This window comes from Corapipo altera, unplaced genomic scaffold, assembly GCF_003945725.1.
Source record: "Corapipo altera isolate COAL_440 unplaced genomic scaffold, ASM394572v1 RXGC01000072.1, whole genome shotgun sequence".
Lineage (NCBI taxonomy): Eukaryota > Metazoa > Chordata > Aves > Passeriformes > Pipridae > Corapipo > Corapipo altera.
This window is the reverse complement of record NW_020884943.1, coordinates 2,546,098-2,563,988: the sequence shown is the minus strand read 5'-3', so window position 1 is coordinate 2,563,988 and position 17,891 is coordinate 2,546,098. Positions and strand designations below refer to the sequence as shown.

The 17,891-nt window shown below is 37.8% G+C and overlaps 1 protein-coding gene across 4 annotated transcripts in view; it reads left to right on the top strand.

The window, feature by feature from the left end:
- The window catches only part of NELL1 (neural EGFL like 1), a 279,771-nt gene extending 263,020 nt beyond the window's left edge, over positions 1–16,751 (top strand). For all 4 annotated transcript variants that reach the window (XM_027662212.1, XM_027662213.1, XM_027662211.1 and 1 more), the window contains 4 exons: positions 5,685–5,878; positions 10,694–10,870; positions 12,505–12,729; positions 14,824–16,751. In XM_027662212.1, coding sequence (XP_027518013.1) covers positions 5,685–5,878; positions 10,694–10,870; positions 12,505–12,729; positions 14,824–14,874 — 647 coding nt within the window. In that variant the 3' untranslated portion in view covers positions 14,875–16,751. The remainder of the gene's footprint in view (positions 1–5,684; positions 5,879–10,693; positions 10,871–12,504; positions 12,730–14,823) is intronic.
- Positions 16,752–17,891: the final 1,140 nt, after the last annotated feature.

The following is a 17,891-nucleotide window of genomic DNA, read 5'->3' as shown; positions in this document are numbered from 1 at the left end:
GTTTTTTGTTTGGTTGGTTTTGTTTTTGTTTTTAAATTTTGTTACAATTTTGCTGCACTCTCAGGTAAACAAACAATAATACTTTATAGAGAAGTGTGAGTTGTCATGTGATACAGTATTTACTGCTATCTACTGATACCACATAGAAGCAACTGGCAGGTGGTGTCTTTTCCCTGCACTAAGTGCCCATGCAGAACCAAAGAATGATCTGTACAGGTTATCAGAACCAAAAGAAGGGAAAAACTGGCAAAGAAATGCTGTATTCTGGGAAGTTAATAGTGTCCCACAAAGCATGCTCCTTTCTACAGCAGGAAAAAAAGGCAAAGCAAATTATACTTTTGAATCTCCATCTCTCAGATGCTTCCAGTCTGTAGAGAGCTGTTCAGACCCTGGAGTGCAGATTTACTAACTCCATTTTTTTACATGGTGATTTGTCTTTCTGGGTCTTGACATTGGGACTTGCAAGCACAGAAGGAAAAACAACCAAGGCAGCAGTCCCTGTCAGTGTTGTTTGTTTTTTCTTTCTTGGGTTAGAGGAGCTGTTGTAGGGGAAATGAGAGCTGGGAAAAGGTAGGACTCCAGAGCTTGTGAAAGAAAACTGCACAGGTATTAGTCTCCTACAAAAGCTGGGTGCAGCAGTGCTTGAGGGGCAAATCTGAATGGGTTTTAAATCAATTCCTGAAGCTTTCATATATTTTATAGTATGCTGCAGTGTTACTTCTTACCTAGATTAGAAAGTAAAAGAAAAGGAAGTTTGTTCTTTGTTTGTTTTGCCCCTTTCTGTATTGTACAAAAAGCTAGACCTTGAAAATTTTTGAAAATCTTCCTATATGCCTGGGAATTGCTTTCCTATCCATTGTTAGAGAAATGATACATAGGCAGAAAGGTTTGTGTACAGTATGGAGTATCCAAGACCAACTCTAGAACCTTCTGGTTTACAACTTTCTTCTCCTCTGCTCATAGAATTTCTTAAAGCTGATAATATCAGAGTCTGTGTTGGTGGATTTTATGCTGTAAATTAAAGATTGTCTTTCTTACTTTCCACTTAGTAAACTCTGATTCTTGTATTCTGACAGGAAGTTGTGTTACATGTCTACAAGGTAATTGTGTTCGTCATTTTTACATTTTTAGAAAGCTTTTGTAAATCCTGTATTCAGAATCTAATTTACTGTGCAGTGTTCCTTAATAGACTGTTATGTCTCTATAGAATAAATGTACTATCATAAAATATTTTCTAACTAAGAATGAATCTGTTTAGTGATATTTTTTTCAAAGGTGACTCCAAATAACTTTGATTTAGAAAGGAGGCAAAAATCATTAAGTGACAAGTTGCCTGTGAAAAACGATTTGTCAAAACAGTGTTTAGCTAACTTGTACATACATTGGTTTGGGAACCCAGCATACATTTTTCGCGTTAACAATATACTGTAATGGTTTAATGTACCATAACAGTTAAAATTAGCACATTAGTAGGGTTCTTTCTTCTGCATCAGCTTATCATGATAATACAGAGCACCACACTGCATGGCTTGCTTGCACAAAATTTATTAAGGTGCTATGGAAAAGTTTTACCATTAAAACCTGAATAGCCTTGAAAACTAAGAAATGAAGTAGCGAGGGATTGGTTTAAAATTTCAGTGAAACCGAGTTAATGAACTTGTGTTGATATGTACAGTCATGCTTGTCTTCTACCCTATTCAAGAGCAGTGGCCATGGGACCTCTCATAATATCTGAGGCAAATTACTTCTCATTACAGCCAAAAAGGATGGAAAAGAAAATTGCATCTCAAGGGATTATTTGCTTCCATTTTGATTCTGTTTTCATGTCTGCCCGCATTACCAAGCTCTCTATGCACTTTGAGAGTATTTTGGAAACGAGCACATCTTGGGTGGTCTGTTTTGTTTCTTTTCTCACCCACAAAATGTGACTGGTTGCTAAAATACCTATGATCAGGTACTTATGGCTGTATGTTTATAGAGGCACAGACTGGAGTGTTTGAAGAGTGAAGATCTTGATCAGTGATATGATGGTTAGTGGGTCCTGGCAGCAATCCTTTTGCTGTTGGCTATACTTTGTTGATAGAAAATAGCATAAGGCTTTGCAGTGTAAGCAAGTTTCTGGTCAATATGGTTGTTTTAGCCACACTTTTCCTTGGAAAGGAACTGTGTGGAGGGGGGAAGTGAAGTTCTGCCACTTTTACTTGTGTTAATTAGTAGTTTATGCCACAGAAAATTTCAATAGAATGAATAAGATTGCAAAGTCCTATTCCAGGTGTGAAAATGAGATTGTTTTCACAGATTGACAGGATACATGAAAGAACTAATCCCCATAAACGTAAAAACAGACTTTTTTTTTGGTCCTATATATGTGGGGAAAGAATATGGACTCTCCTTGCTATTTCCAGTGTTCTTTTAAGTTACTTGATCTATAAATTAATAATTTATTTCCTTCCTACTTTGTGTTGTTATAATGGGAAATGAGATTTACGTACAGGTTTTGCCTTGCCTGTCATTAAATGTTCCAGTTTTGAGCCTTCATCTTCTGAGAGCAGATGTGGGAAAGCCAACAAAACCTGAGGGGATTGTGGGGAATTTGAGCCAAGCAATTAAATAATATAAAAATAATATAAAAATAATATAAAAATAATATAAAAATAATCCATATGCAAAAGTCTCATAATAAAGTCCAATTGTTTTGGACGTGTTCATAATTTTTAAACCAAACTGATTTTTCAACACCTAAATAGACACATTGATTCTACTTGCTAAGAGAAATTTCACATTAAAAATGAGTATTTTCTTCTGTGCTTTGCATAGCCACGTACATGCTGATCTTGCATTGATATGAGCAAGTCCATTTGAACTCCATTAAACTGAAATATTTTCTTAAGCTAACTGAGAGCTGACAATGTGGGAGCATTTGTCTGGGTTTTTTTCCTTCCCCACCCCCCAGTCTGGTTTGAGGCTGAAGGAGTGACAGGGGCAAAACATGTTACAATTACAGCTTTTTATCCTCAATTTTCTGAGACTGTTGGCTGTTTGTTCTGACTTTAAGGAATGCAGTCAGTGACAAGAAGAAAAACTGCCGAAGGAATGTTCTCAGAAAATTAGTTCTATTAAAAGTTCAACTGAAAATGAGTGCAGTGTCCAAGCCTTTTCTATCTGATTAATGACTAAAACTTTTAAATAATAAATGCTGTAAAATAATAAGAAACCATCATTTGCATAAAGAACGAAAAAAATGAGCAAACTGAGTAGCAATTAGGAATTTATGTTCATGCTTTGGTTGATTGGCTTTTTTGTCAAGAATCTTCCATTTACCAATTTGGGCTGCTCTTAATGGGGACATCCTTTTTATGTGTGCTAAACGGAGAACAGCGGTAGCAGGACGTAAATAGGGTGTTCTTCCCTTTTGCATATGTATAAGAGATTAAGTTGGCTTTGTGCAATGTGAACAGGTCTATACTACTGAGAACATGAATAATGTTAGTTTCTATAATTGCTAACATCTGGCTTTCCATAAATCTGTTAAATTACATGGAAACAGAATTAGATTTCAGTGTCATAAGTAAAGCAATTAAATGCAACTCTGTAGGCAATATGGCTTTATATTCATCTGTGAAATCCTTTTAGTTTTGAACTGTGAAAGCTACCCTTCTAATCTGTACTGTGATTCTTCTGCATCCTATATAGATTGTATTCAAGGAGCTCTTAATGTGATGGGGAAGACAATACTGATGATGCTTGGTGAAACCACCAAAGGCAGAGTGAATGCTTCATTTATACTTTTGTTTTCAACAAAAACCACAAGTCAAAGTCTATTGAAAGGAAAATGGGATATCTTTAATAATGTTTTAAGTTTTACAGTAACTATTTGGATACAATTCATTAGATACCAGTTCATTTATAGCTCTCTTCATGTCAGTCACCATGATTGTTACATCCTGTGATATTCTGGCACTTGTTAAACAATGAACTACAAATTTTAGTTCTCTTAGTCCTGTACCTTTTACACCACTGATTTGAAGTACCAAATAAGGATTAAGCTATGCATTAGGGCAATAATATTCTCTTCTGGCAATTAAGACAGTCAGGACAGCAAAATACTCCTTTTTTAGGCAAGTCTGAGTGACGAGCAATTGAACCATGCTTTCAGGCCACAGGGAACATTTCTAACAAAGGACTGGCCCACAGGTTAGCTCAGGAGCAAAGCACTTCTGCAGTGGAATTGCCTCCAGCTTCCCTTTGGGTCCGTAAGCACAAAGAGGAACAGCTCTGGTGGCCTAGATCTTCCACTCTGTCATGCGTTTAGTCAAATCCGAAGACACGACCACATTTACACTTGCTCCTGGACTATTTATGAATTGAAATCAGCAATTGTACTAACCTGATCAGACTGAATTTAGTGATTTGATTGTTAGAGAGAGTGTCCTTCTCTGATGGAGAGAATTGTTAAAGTCTTTTTAAGAGATGACATTTTGAGGAGATGACTCATGAACCCATGGCACTTGTCCAAAAAGTAGGGCAACTGGCCATCCCATCCCACCTAAATTAAACTTTAGGTAACTTTTCTTTATAAATTCTACTGAATTTTGGAATGTGTTATTTTAGAGAGGAGTTGAAAATCCTGTTGGGTAATGTTGAGCAGTTCTAAATTTCACACTAGCATTAAGGTAATTTTAAATGGTAAGTGTGATGGTTCTTCCTTTTAATTTCTGATTGCATCTAATACTATTCTGGAATTTTCATGACAAAAACTATCACATACATCTAAAGATTTTCCTCCCCAGCCTTCTTTCCACTGTTACTTAACAGTTTTCATTGTTTATGTTGGGACAAAAGATATCCAGTAGTTTACTGGTATTTTATCTGGACAATCTGTCAATATATTGTTTAAGAAAAGTTATTTTCTGAAAGAAATACCTGTTTTTAACAGCGTGCTGCAAAATCTCATACCTTTCACTGCAAGAAAAAGAACACTGCATGAACTCCCCAGATAAATTCATATTGCATAATTATATTTTACCCCCCAAGAGCAATTTTAATGAGATACTGTAATTATCTTTTCTCTGGTGTATAATGATTTTATCTTGTCACCTATTCTTTGTGTCATTGCAAAATCATACTACATAGCTTTAAGACTTTTTTTCTGTATCAAGTGCATCTGATTTCTTTTTTTTTTCTCCCTGCTCCTCCCAGTTCACTTATACTTCTAGCAATGGGAAAAGGATGCAACTGACTGCTTTTATTACAGGAAATGTTGCTCATGCTAGGAACTTATCAAGAGTAGTGCACCACTATTTTGATGTAAAATCCAGAACAGAGAATGGCCTCGTTGACAAAAGGTCACTCTGAATGATCAGTAGTTACCAGTCACTGGGAAATCAGTATATACTCTTATCTGAAGTTTCGAGTTTGTCTCTGATATATGGTTCGACCAAGTATGTCAGACTCAGCATTTATAATTAAGCCTGATGGAGATAGTTTAAGAATTCTTGGTGGAATCAAAGTAAATGCTGAAGAATAACCTAAAAAACATCAGTATTTAATGTCTGGCAAGTAAATATGAAAGGTATAACCCCTCATCCACCAGCAAGACAGATTAGCAACGATTACTTAATGCAGAAATAAAACTTGCCACGTGAGAAAAGTGTCCAAAGCTTTATAAATCTGCTGTTTTGCAGATATCGATGAGTGTGCCTTGAAGACCCACACCTGTTGGAATGATTCAGCCTGTGTGAACCTGGCAGGAGGGTTTGATTGCCTTTGTCCATCTGGACCATCTTGCACTGGAGACTGTCCCCATGAAGGAGGCTTCAAGCGGAACGGACAGGTGTGGACCCTGAGGGAGGACAGATGCTCCGTTTGTTCCTGCAAGGTGAGATCCAGCTGGTCTGGGCTTCAGGAGTCCTTTAATTCTCTGGGCTCATGTCAGGAACCCAGTATTGCAATGCTACTGATGTCGGCAAAAATATTAGCCTAAGCCTAAGGCACTGAGGCAAAAGGTAAGCTCTGCTGTGGGCACTGAAGCTGGGATGGGGATATTCTTCTAGGAAGGCATTTCTTTTCTTATTTTGTAAATACATACGTAGCTGAATAATGGCTAATCCTGCTGAACTTCTGCTGTGTCACCCTGTAGGCCATAGCATAGCCCTGTGCCTTCAAGAGGGTCTTGCATTACCCTTTAACACAACATTCCAGCACACTTACTGGAAGTGCTGAAAACTGGTTTTAATTTCTCTTTGATGAGAATATGCATCTCTCAGTACTGCAGTCAGCCAACTTCCTGTTGGTACTATTTCCCTTTCCTTGGAATACATGTGAATTAGCTGTGTGAGAAGACAGGTCTGAACATGAGCCAAAGGTTAGAGGACCCAGCAGCAGGCACCTAATTTCCTCAAGTGAAGAAGGGCAAAGGCCAGCTTTTTCCTCCTCATCCCAGCTTGGCTGTGTTGGCTGCTCTCCCATTTGAGCAGTACAGCGCCCTCTGCACCTTTGGAGAAACCAGGTCTAGTATCAGTAGATCTACCTTAGAGTTAATACTTAGATCAGGGGGAGGAGGGAGAGTGTGTTTTTTGGTTTGTGGTTTTTTTTCCCCCTGGAAATTATCAGGTTTTTTTCTGACTATGGTAACCAAGTTAGAAGAACATTGGGCTCTACTTTCTTGATTTTCACCAGTTAACAGAGGAATGCTGTCATTGAAATCAGAAGAATTTTAAGAATTCCCTAATCTGAGAAGTGGTTGGTCTTTTATGGCCCCTTTGACCTGATTCATTCATAGCATGAGTAAAGCTGTCCATAGGCAGAGCACTGCAGGCTCCTGCATCAGGGCAAATAAAATTAGATTTTGACCACTGTGAAAAGCTCCATGTCTCAATGCTTAGGAGCCAGAGAAGCGTGAGAGGGTTTGAAGGGGGTCAAAGTTTTGAAGTTGCAAGAAGCTGAAAGCCTCATAATTTCTGTTTTGCAATGGTGTAGCAGAAGGGAAAATAAAGACTTCAGATGAATAGAACCTGCAAAGTACACTACTGGATTGGGCTCAGTAGGGAATATGTTCTTGTTGGTTGCTATATTTTTTACTTCAAGTAGCCTCAAGCTTCCTAAAACTCCTCCTTTCAGAAGCTGAAGTGTACAACTCTACTGAATATATATCAAGCTTTTATGGTAATCTTGGGGAACTGGCAGGCTTACGAAAGGATTTCCAGTCAACAGAATAAACAGTTTAATATATGTGAAGACATCTGATCTGCCTTTGCAGAATTATAACTATTAGTATTCCCATTTCAGATTGTTTGTAATTTGTTTTATTTGCCATTGCACGTGTTTCTTATGTTGAATGCTCTTATCGGTGTATGAAAATAAACACATGATTAACTAGTACATAGATAGTCTAAACTAAGCCTGACACTGTTTGTTGCTATGACTCTTCCTTTGTATCTTCTTCAGTTTTTATCTTGGGAATTACCATTTGCATTTAATTTTGTTTCAGTAGCTGCCTGTTTCAAGAGGGAAAAGAGAGAGAGCTCCTCCTCTGTCACATCTCAGGCAGACTGTAAAGTCTTCACTCGGAGTTTGTTAAAATGTATTTTTATACTCTGGAAGTGATAGCTGCCAATACACCAGGCTACTTCTCAAGCCTATCCTTTTCATGCCATTCACAGAGACCTGGCCCTGCTTGATCTTTTGCATCCTGCTCAGTTTGCAGTGAGGAAAAGAGTAGAGGGTAACTAAACCCTTCCTTATACTACTTACTTGAACTTTGAAATGATCCTACTTACTTGTTTTATCCAGGAGACAAATCAGCATTTCAGTTTTAAAATAAAATGGGCTTTTCTTTTGCTATAGTTACTCTAGGAAAGGTCAGGATATATTTTGTGCATTGGCTGAAACACATAGATTTTATCTTGAAAATATTTTAGCTTATAATGAATGTAAAGGAAATTAAATACCTTACATAACCTTACTTAATGAACTTCAAATTTGTTTGTGAAGTAGGATACTATGGAAGATAAGATATTATATTGTTTCAGTTATATAATGAAGTAAAGTGTCATTATTGAAGCACAGGATATTTCAGTGTTTCACAGGACCCAGTTTCCTCAAAACATCCTAGTTCGTCTGAATGTATATGAAGTTTACAAAATCAGAAATTCTCAAAACTATAAGTTAACCTTGTACCTTAAGTATATTTGGTGTGTCTTGTATAAGCATCTTCCTGAATTCTTGTGGAATTAACAGGGCATCAAATTTAAAGCTGGTAGAAATTTGAAGGGGAGGGGGAGCTGTTGCACTCTGCCATGAAAAAAGCCAAACCTGGCTGTAAACTCTGGCTATATCTGGGCTTTTGAGCCTGTCCTCTGATTAAGACAACCCTGTATGAAAAAAGCCTGGGAGATGCACACAACACTGGGAGCAGGGGAATGTGCTGAGCTGATGTGTGCTCCTGAGTATGAGAACTGTTTGCTGGTTTGGTTTTGGAAGGGTCTGATTTCTCTCCAAACTGGATCTGGGGCCCTGTGGAAACTTGAGTCACCCTTAACATGTGTGTGTCACCCTTGTGTATCAGTTCTACCTTTGATAAGAGCAAAGTTCATACCACTACCACTGGTGCTTTTGAAGCATGTAGAACTGATGCAGGGAGGAAGGTGGGGAGGAAGAGGTAGTAATGAGATGTTATTAATATGTTGTTACTCACCTAAAGAAAATAAAGTTTTCCCTATATGTTTTTTAATTTCCTACATATTTCTCAGGGCTATTGGAGAGCTGAAAAGATGTACGTGGCATGTTGTAGCCATTGCTAAGGAAATGGGCCACTACCATTCTTCCTTATGATTTACTCAAATTGTTGAGTAAGGAAATAAAGCTTTTTTATTCCTCTTTCCACAACTAAAGCAGCAATCTAGCCACTAGTACTGAATCCCTACTTATCCTAATTTGATACAACACTGAATAAACCCTGCCTAGTGACGTGTGCCCTACAGTTGGCAAAAGCAGTTCAGATCCATGTTAACCTGGCATGGTTTCTACATTTCTGTAATTCTGTGTTCTCTTCAGCTTTACTTGTTAGGCTTAAGAATTAATTTTAATTATTCTTACAATAGCATGCAATATTCTAATCCATTCAAAACTGTGATGAAATGCAGCGGTGACAGTGACTGACATGGGTATTGTGACTCCCTGGTGCTAATTTTGTACAGGTTGCATTGTGGCCAAGACTGGCTTTGCTTTAAAATAAGAGCCAAGCACACATCCCTACATCAAATCATAAGCAATCAACCCCGTGCTACATGCTGAGCAGCCTGGTCTAGTGGAAGGGTCTCTGCCCATGGCAGGGGCATTGGAACAAGATGATCTTTAAGGTCTCTTCCAACCCAAACCATTCTGTGATTCTATGCTGTGGTTATGGCTGTTTTGTCTGCCTGTGGAAAAGCCATCCTGGGCTACTGTCACTCTTTTTAGAAATCACTTTTTTAAGGGATCAGAGGAAATTAATTCCCTTGAATTGAAAGGTATATCTGTATTTACTGTCAATGAAATTTGGTTCCTTCTGACATCAGATATAGTTTTATAGACTCAGAGCACGATTCTGATGAAAATAGGAAAAACTGCGATGAAATGAATGGAGTTGTTTTAGGAATTGTATAGTTGTGATCCAGAGCAGAATATAGCTTCCTTTGCCTCACAGCTCTATCTTTAAATTGGCTGCAGTGGATACTTTGCTTGGGTAAGGAGTAATCCAATAACTAGCAATGACTGCAAAAGGAGTTAATGTCAGAACTTTTCCATAATCTCCTCACTGTTAGTTGTGACTTCAGTTTCCAGCCTGCATGTGGCATTTCTCTGTGATGTCTCACCTACAGGAAGGGGTGTAATTTCAAACATGATAGACCATCCAAATTTTATAACTAAAATTAGAATCAGTTTGGTTTTCTGTGATGCGAAGATAATATATCCTTTTCTCTTTACATGGAGAAGCAATTCTTCTGCTTATCTCAAACAGTTCTGTTCAATGGTCTTTAACAAAATGAGCCATTCAAAGCTGTAAGCAAATATTTAGCAGAATCATATTTTGGAAAGCCTATGAAATCCAGGGCCTCTGAAATACATGAACTGAATTATAATGGGTGATGATGAGTCCATTTATCTTTAAGCTGGGGTACTGTGGTCCAGATGTGAGGTCAGAATAAAGAACAAGTAGTGCTACTGTGACATTGTTATATTTTACTCTGATAAAGTCAAAGGGGCCACTTTTATTCAACTTATTTTCTACCTTTATTCAACTTATTTTCTTCATAGCGGTACATTCAGTCAAAGTAATGCTAAATAAATGTTATATGTATTAGAGTGACAACTGCTTGAATGGTTTGTTGATGAAACCAATGAGATATGAAATTCCTTCCCTATATTTCTGAGATACTGACTTGTTTTAAATTCAGTTAGCTGGAGACAGGCAAACTGTTCTGAGATTCAGGCAGTATTGGATCCATGCACTGACAGAAATTGGGATAATACTGGTATTTGTCATATTACAACAGGCAAGATCCAACCCTTATTGATGGTATCATTGAATACACTAGGAACTTAATATTTCCTGATATGCCAGAGATGTACCCTTTGCTCTGTACCCCCGTGACCTTATCTGGGTTGCTGTCTGGCAGTCTGTGGTTGATGTCAGGGAAATGTGTCCTCGCAGGACGGGAGGATTTTCTGCCGGAGGACGGCCTGTGACTGCAAGAACCCCAGCGCTGACCTGTTCTGCTGCCCCGAGTGCGACACCCGCGTCACCAGCCAGTGCCTCGACCAAACCGGGCACAAGCTCTACCGCAGCGGGGACAACTGGACCTACAGCTGCCAGCAGTGCCGCTGCCTGGTATGGGAAAAGCATTTTGGATAGGAATAATAATAATAATAATGATTATGACTTGTAGCAAAACATACCTGCAAGCAGGCGCGTGGCTCTTCCTTCACCTGCTTTTCGAACTGGGGATGATGATGAAGTGCTTACTCCCAGAGAACTGAGAGCTGCATCATCAGTTTTCCTCTTCCCACTGAATAAATAGGTCTAATGAGCAAAATGAAAAGCTTGACAAAAGCTTGGAAACCGTGGCACTATGTTAATGACAGCACTGGTCTGCTTTTGAGAACTTCTATAAGGTTGTCTGATCTTTAAATTACTTTTTCAGATTTTTTTTCTCATGTGATGGATTTGGTTGGGGAAGTTTCAGGTTTTAATTACATCAGCTGGTGTGACTGTCTTGGCAAAATGGAAAATGAAATCCTTTTTTTAATTTATTTTTTTTCCCCATTCAGCAAATGCTGGAAACACCAAGGGCCAGTACCACTTTGTAAGTTAGAAAAAAATTAACCAAATAAAAAAGGCTAAAGAAAACTTAAATTACTAGAAGAACATGCAAAATAAAGAACACTTATTTTCTCGTGAGACACTGTAGATTATTTTCTTAAAGCTTTAAGTTTTCCACAGATACACTAATTAGTGCATCAGTGAAGTTCATTAAAATTATCAGCTTTCCATTTATAGCTGTGTGTATAACGTAGTCGTTATGTATGATACTAATCAAGAGGTGTCTGAGCATCACGGGGGAAATTGCATTCAAAGCTAAGTTACTGTTAAAAGATAATTATCCATAATGCACAGAGTAAGTATTGAGGTTGTGGCTAACAGTTCTTTGCCTAATTTTATGATGGGGATAACATAAAGAACTGTAAGACAGTGATGCTCTAAATCAGTGCTACCTGTAAGGTCCTGTGTAGTGTGCGATGTTCTCAACATCTGAAGTGTTTACAGAGTAGCATAACGCAAGTTATTGAAGCCCTTCACAGGTTAAGTTTAGATACACAGAATACTCTGCTGAAGTGACCTGATGTTTCTGTCTTCTCAATGTCTCTAGCTACTAAACCAAAACTTTGGTTTTGGTTATTCGTTTGTTTTTTTTTTCAGAAAGCTAAATAATAAAATAAGTCAGTGGAACATAAATGGTATTGCTCTAGCAATTCCTTTAGGAGTCAATATTGTCTGCTGCGAGTTAGATTGGCGTTCGATGCTTGTCAAGCATACTAACCTACATCTATCTGCAGTGTTAATTTTCTATTTAAATGCTTGCTGTGATCCCACAGAGGTGTTTATGTGACCAGGAGTAGAAAGAGTTCATGAGTCTGCAAGGCAATCACTGCAAAAATTATAGTTTGTGGAAAATATTGGAACCCAGTATTTAACCCTGTCTTCAAAATCCCCAGAGAACTCAAGTTCTCATGCTATGATGATAACAGTGTTGTTGTTTAGTCAAGAAACAACCTAATGATAATCTGCTGCATTTAGGAAACTTCAGCTTAGTATTCAAATGTGAATTTTTATGATCAACCAAACTGAGATCTGATCTGCTGCAATTTTGGCAAAACGAAACTTTTCCATTCAACAGGATTAAAAGTTTCTTGGTAACTCATAGACGGCAACAAATTCAATGAGATTTGCTTCAATTTTTATAGGAAGGAGAGGTGGATTGTTGGCCTCTTCTGTGCCCAAGTCTAAACTGCGAGTACACGGCCATCTCAGAAGGAGAGTGCTGTCCCCACTGTGTCAGTGACCCCTGTCTGGCTGACAACATCACCTATGACATCAGGAAAACCTGTCCAGATGGCTATGGAATCACAAGGCTTAGTGGTGCTGTATGGACAATGGTGGGATCTCCTTGTACAACCTGCAAATGCAAGGTACGATGGGCCAGGTGCAATCGCTGTGGAAATGTACATCCTGAACAAAACTGGGTTTGTTCAGGAACAAAAAATTGGGTTTGTTTCAGGAACAAAACAAAATTTACCCTTAGAAGCTCACATTAAAGTCTTGGGGAAGTAAATGAGACCCAAGAGCCTACAAAAAACCCACATCTTTTCTGTGTTGTAGAGTGGAAACAAAACAATTCTCTCCTTGCTGAAAACGTTGAGCACAGATATGTTAATATCCCAGTGCAGCATTCTGTTGGAGTGCCCTTCAGGCATTCTCAGTATGAATCTAGACTAACATTTCAGTAATTGCCTGATGTGGATGTTCATGAACATGCATATTACAGACCTGGTAAGCTGAGGCAAAAACACTAATAAAAGTTTCACCAGCAAGTCCACAAGTAAAAGGGCACTGCAGCTCACAGATGAAGCCACTCCCTCAACAGTAACAAGAAGAGAACGTCAGTTTAAGTTTCCTGATCTCATCAAGATGTATTTAATCCAATGCCTCTAATGCAGAAGTGCAGTCTGTCTCCTTGGCTTTGTGCAGTGATGACCCCACTGTGCTAATATCAAAATTATGAAAATGTTGTTTTGAGTCTTGTAAGATGTTCTTTTCACTGTGGGAGAGCAAGCTATTGCTCCAGGGCTTTAAATTATTGAAGGTAGCTTTCCTGCCATTTTTAAATTATTTTTTTGGGCCGATTTGTGTTGGATTTAAAAAAAAAAAAAAAAGAAAGGTAAAAAAATGACTCATTTGGACTTTTAGTGGTTGTAATTTTTTATTACATTAGATATATTACATAAGATAGCTTTATAAATGACTGGATGTTAGAGAAAGATATTTAACAAAGGATTACATTCCAAAGCTGTATGGTGTGTGTGTGTTGTCCCCATCTCCCCCACATCTGCCACGAATCAAGAACCTGAACTATCTGCTATTTTCAAACAGAAACTTTCCTTTTGTGGATCACATCAAAACTCTGCCGCAGGTGGGCATGGAAGGCTTAGATAAAGTTATTAAAAAGCAAAGCCTTGCTGGTGAGTCTCGAAGTACAGAAAGGATTCCCTTGCTTTCTAAACCCCTTCTCAGAGAGGAGTCTATGTGCAGATAAACCCAGTTTTAGCCTTGGATTATGTTAATGGTTTAAATTTAAGGAATTATAGAGGTGCGATTGAACAACTTTTGTCCTGCAGGTTTTAATGTTTGGCAAGATGAGAATATTTATATAAAATGAATAATTTATTTTATACAAATGATCAGACCAAAAGATTTTAATCAGAACTATTACTACACAATATAAACACTAAAAATCTACTAGTAGAGTATAATATAGCATAAAGTAGTAACAAAACAATTCTTGAAGCAGTTATATTAAAGCTAGCAAAAAGAAGTAATTATTAAGTAGAGATCTGATGTGACTCACCCATACCAATGCTCATGGGGAGATCTCTTTCTCTCAACATGGAGGAGTAACCTTGGAGGGCATCCCCAGCCAAGGGAGGAATCTCCACACATGCACCCCAGGAAGGGTTATGTCAGAAGAACCTGACTGCATGAGGGGAGACTGGACTGTTAGAGTATGTAGTGATTGACTGCTAGTCACAGATCTACAAGCCAGCAGACTAGCTTATCTGTCAAATCCTGTTTCAATAGCAGAATGTGTATTCAAAGTCTGGTGAGCCAGGATGGTCTTAGCACACTTTAACACCAAGACAGCACCCTGGCACCAGCAGTTTATAGCTTGCATTGTGTTGGATTTTAGGTTTTATCAGGGGTAGGCTCTCCTGCCACAAACTCTTTCCATTAACTTTCTTCCATGAGAGAAAAATCCAGTCATCTTTGTTGCCATTGCTGTGCTGTATTTTGTTTTGGGGACCGCATCCAGGTTTCTAGTTCCTGTGTAGTTCAGGCTGGTTCAGTGCTATTTGTTCAAGTCAGCCTCCTCAAAAAGCCACCACTGGGAGCAAGGGCGACCCCTGGGGTGATGGAAGCAGGTTTTTGTAGGCAGTGGATGTGTACCTCTACATGCCACCAGCTCCTTTGCTCTTTGTGACTTGACACCTGCTTGTTTGTCTGTGCAGAATGGGAACGTCTGCTGCTCGGTGGATTTAGAGTGTCTCAACAACAACTGACCTCGTCAGACTGGACTGTGCTGAGGGAGGAACACTGATGGAGTTAACACCTGAAAGGAAGTCGTGTGCATTGGCATTTTATATACAACAGACAATTACCAAAGTCTCCGAAGAGGAAGGTGTTTGGGAGTTGCCTTTGGGACCGATCACTATGCTCATCCTTGTCCGGGTGACTCACAGTACAGCGCATAGAAGTCAATGGTTGCTAAAAGTTTTCAGTGTTGTAAATTACACACTTTTCCTGTCAAGAAATTTGCAAATATGTTTAAATTATTTCATGGGTAAACTAATGCTGTACTTATGTTTTAATTTGTGTACTGACAACATTGATAGAATTCAGCTCTTCTTACTTTGAATCTAGATTTTACAAATAAGGCAGCCTGTCGTGATTTTTGTCCCATGATATCACATACTTAGTTCCAAGGTCCCTGTTAGATGTATTTATGAAAATATGTATGTATGTACAGTCAAATTGCATAGTACTTATATTTCACAGCTGTCCAACATTTTAAAGCATTCAAAGGTATGGACAGAATGGAAGTAGTCAAAATAAGTCTGTCTTAAAAAAATTATAAAATTAAATGCCATGAACTTAATGAAATGGCAGAAAAAGCACTTTCTTCTTCAAATGTGCAGAGCAGCAAGACTCCTGTAGTGAGAAATGGAACTAAAACCACATTCCATTGCCAATTCAATACATATTCAGGAAAGAATCACTGGTCATTACCAGTATTCCATTGAGTATAGTTCCTCTGGATTATACAGTGATACAACAGAGACCCTTAAGATGATGTAATTTAAGTTGACTAGGGTAGAATTTGCTTGCATTTGTAGCATCACTGATGAGTTCAGAGTCTTTCCTTTTTTTTGTGTTTGCAGTAATAATGATGTCTGTCATGCTCAGTTACTGCTCCCACAGTGACTAAGTGCAGAGGCACCTGTGCCAATGACATGTGGGACAGGAGGCCTTAACTTCCATTGCTTGGTAACTTCCATTACCCAGTTAACAACTCAGAAACAGATTTTATCTTTTCATATTTTATGACATTCAGAAATATTTAGTTTTAAATTTACTACATTGTTGAGTACCTAAGTTTAGACTGAAATATAAAGTAAAACTCCTAGCCCCATATCGAGGTTAGAGTTTAGATTCTCTTCAACTAATGTCTATTTTTTTCATGAGGCTAGAAAGTTTGTGACATTAGAACAACAATATATTTCTATGGTGATGCATCTATGGCTTAAATGTCACATTCTTTACGTGTTGTTATGTTTTGTTCTGCTCATTGTGTGGTGTTTTTTTTCCTTCTGTTTATTTCCTTAAACACACTGAGTGTATGGAAAAGATTGCAAAAATAAGTATAGTGGCTACAGTTTGGAAAGTCTACATTTGTGAGTTTTTCATAATTTCATGCAGAAAATGTGAAACTGATTAATAAGAATGAAGTGTGACTATACAGTGAAAAAATTAGTTGTCTTTTAAATGAAGTACTTTTATGTTTATAAGGGGACAGTGGCAAAGAATATGAAATTACTTTAATCATTCAGACAACTTTATTCCCATTTTTTAAATGGGTTTTGTTTTAGTTAACAGGTTTGTGTGGTAAAGTTAAATTTATTTTCTTAAAATGCCCCATCATTTTCAGCTAATAATGTGTTGATTCTATTTGCATTGCCCTGATGATTGTATAATAAGGGAAAGAGTTGTGTTTTATATGATACTCAAAGGATGTTTGTAAATCATAATGTCAGCTCATTTTGTATATCACATTGTAAAACCCAATGGTAATTCAGTTGGATAGGATATCCAGTGGGCTGAGATATAAAGGGGAATGATTTAAAATTTGTGGGCATCTAAATAAACTCCTATGTACAGATTGCTTTCCCTTAGTTTTATTAACAGGGTTGTAAAACACTGATCAATGTCCTTTCCAGCTCAAACTCATGATGTTGCAAAAAGGAGAAAGAGTGTTTGCCTGGAGATGTTGTAAGAGTTGTAAGAAATATTTCATTTATACTTACTCAGACAAAATCATATATTCCAGTCTATCAATCTGACCAATTTCTGAAGCTCTGTGAAAGGAATTAAGACAGTGCAAGGTCTGAAAATCATTCTTTTCCCGTTTACCTGGTAGTAGTGAAGCCCTTTTCCAGGATGCTTTATGGAAACTCCAGACCTATTTAGGATCATATTTAACAGGAGCAGTGAAGTTAACATTTTTCCACTGCAGAGACCAATTTTCTTCCAGAGCGCAAATGCAGATTAATTCACTAAAACCCTTTCAGAGCATTTTGTACAGCATTATGTGTCATTAACTCCAGAGTGATACCGCTTGAATTGTTTACACAGAGTCAAAATATTGACACAGACCCTGTTTGTTTATGTTGCATTTTAAGCAGCTGCCCTGACTGTGAGGAACTTTTCCTTATGAAGCAATTTGATCACTAGTCACATCACATTTACCTTCAGAGTATTCAGAAACCCCAGCCCCAGCTCAAAGAGCACATTAAGAAGATTCAATTCCCTGTGCTCCTGTGTGACTAAGGTAAGTAAGAACTTTCAAAACGTCTTTCTTGATGAAATTCCTTATTCCATGTAAGCATATGGGTACTACAATGAAAATGCTGAAAAAATAATGCTTATTAAAATAATTTAAGAAAATTCTCCTCTATGTTTGTGAGGTGGTCCTTCTCTCTGCTCGGAAGTACATATACATATATATATGTTATATATATATATATATATGTACATATATATATACATAGTGTATATATATAGTATAGTTTTACCATGAAAAGGACTGCCACTATAACTTCTGTGAAAAGAAACTTGCTGCTAGTTAAGGGACTCGGTCAAAGCTCTCACTATAGGCAATTGGAATTTTGTAGCAATTTCTACTTATTTATCCCCTGAAGGATTATTTTCTCTGTAATCTTCCGATGACAAAGAATTACACGAACGAGAAACAGAAAATAAAAATTCCAGCTCTGGTAAAATGTCTTTGCTCTCCTCCTTT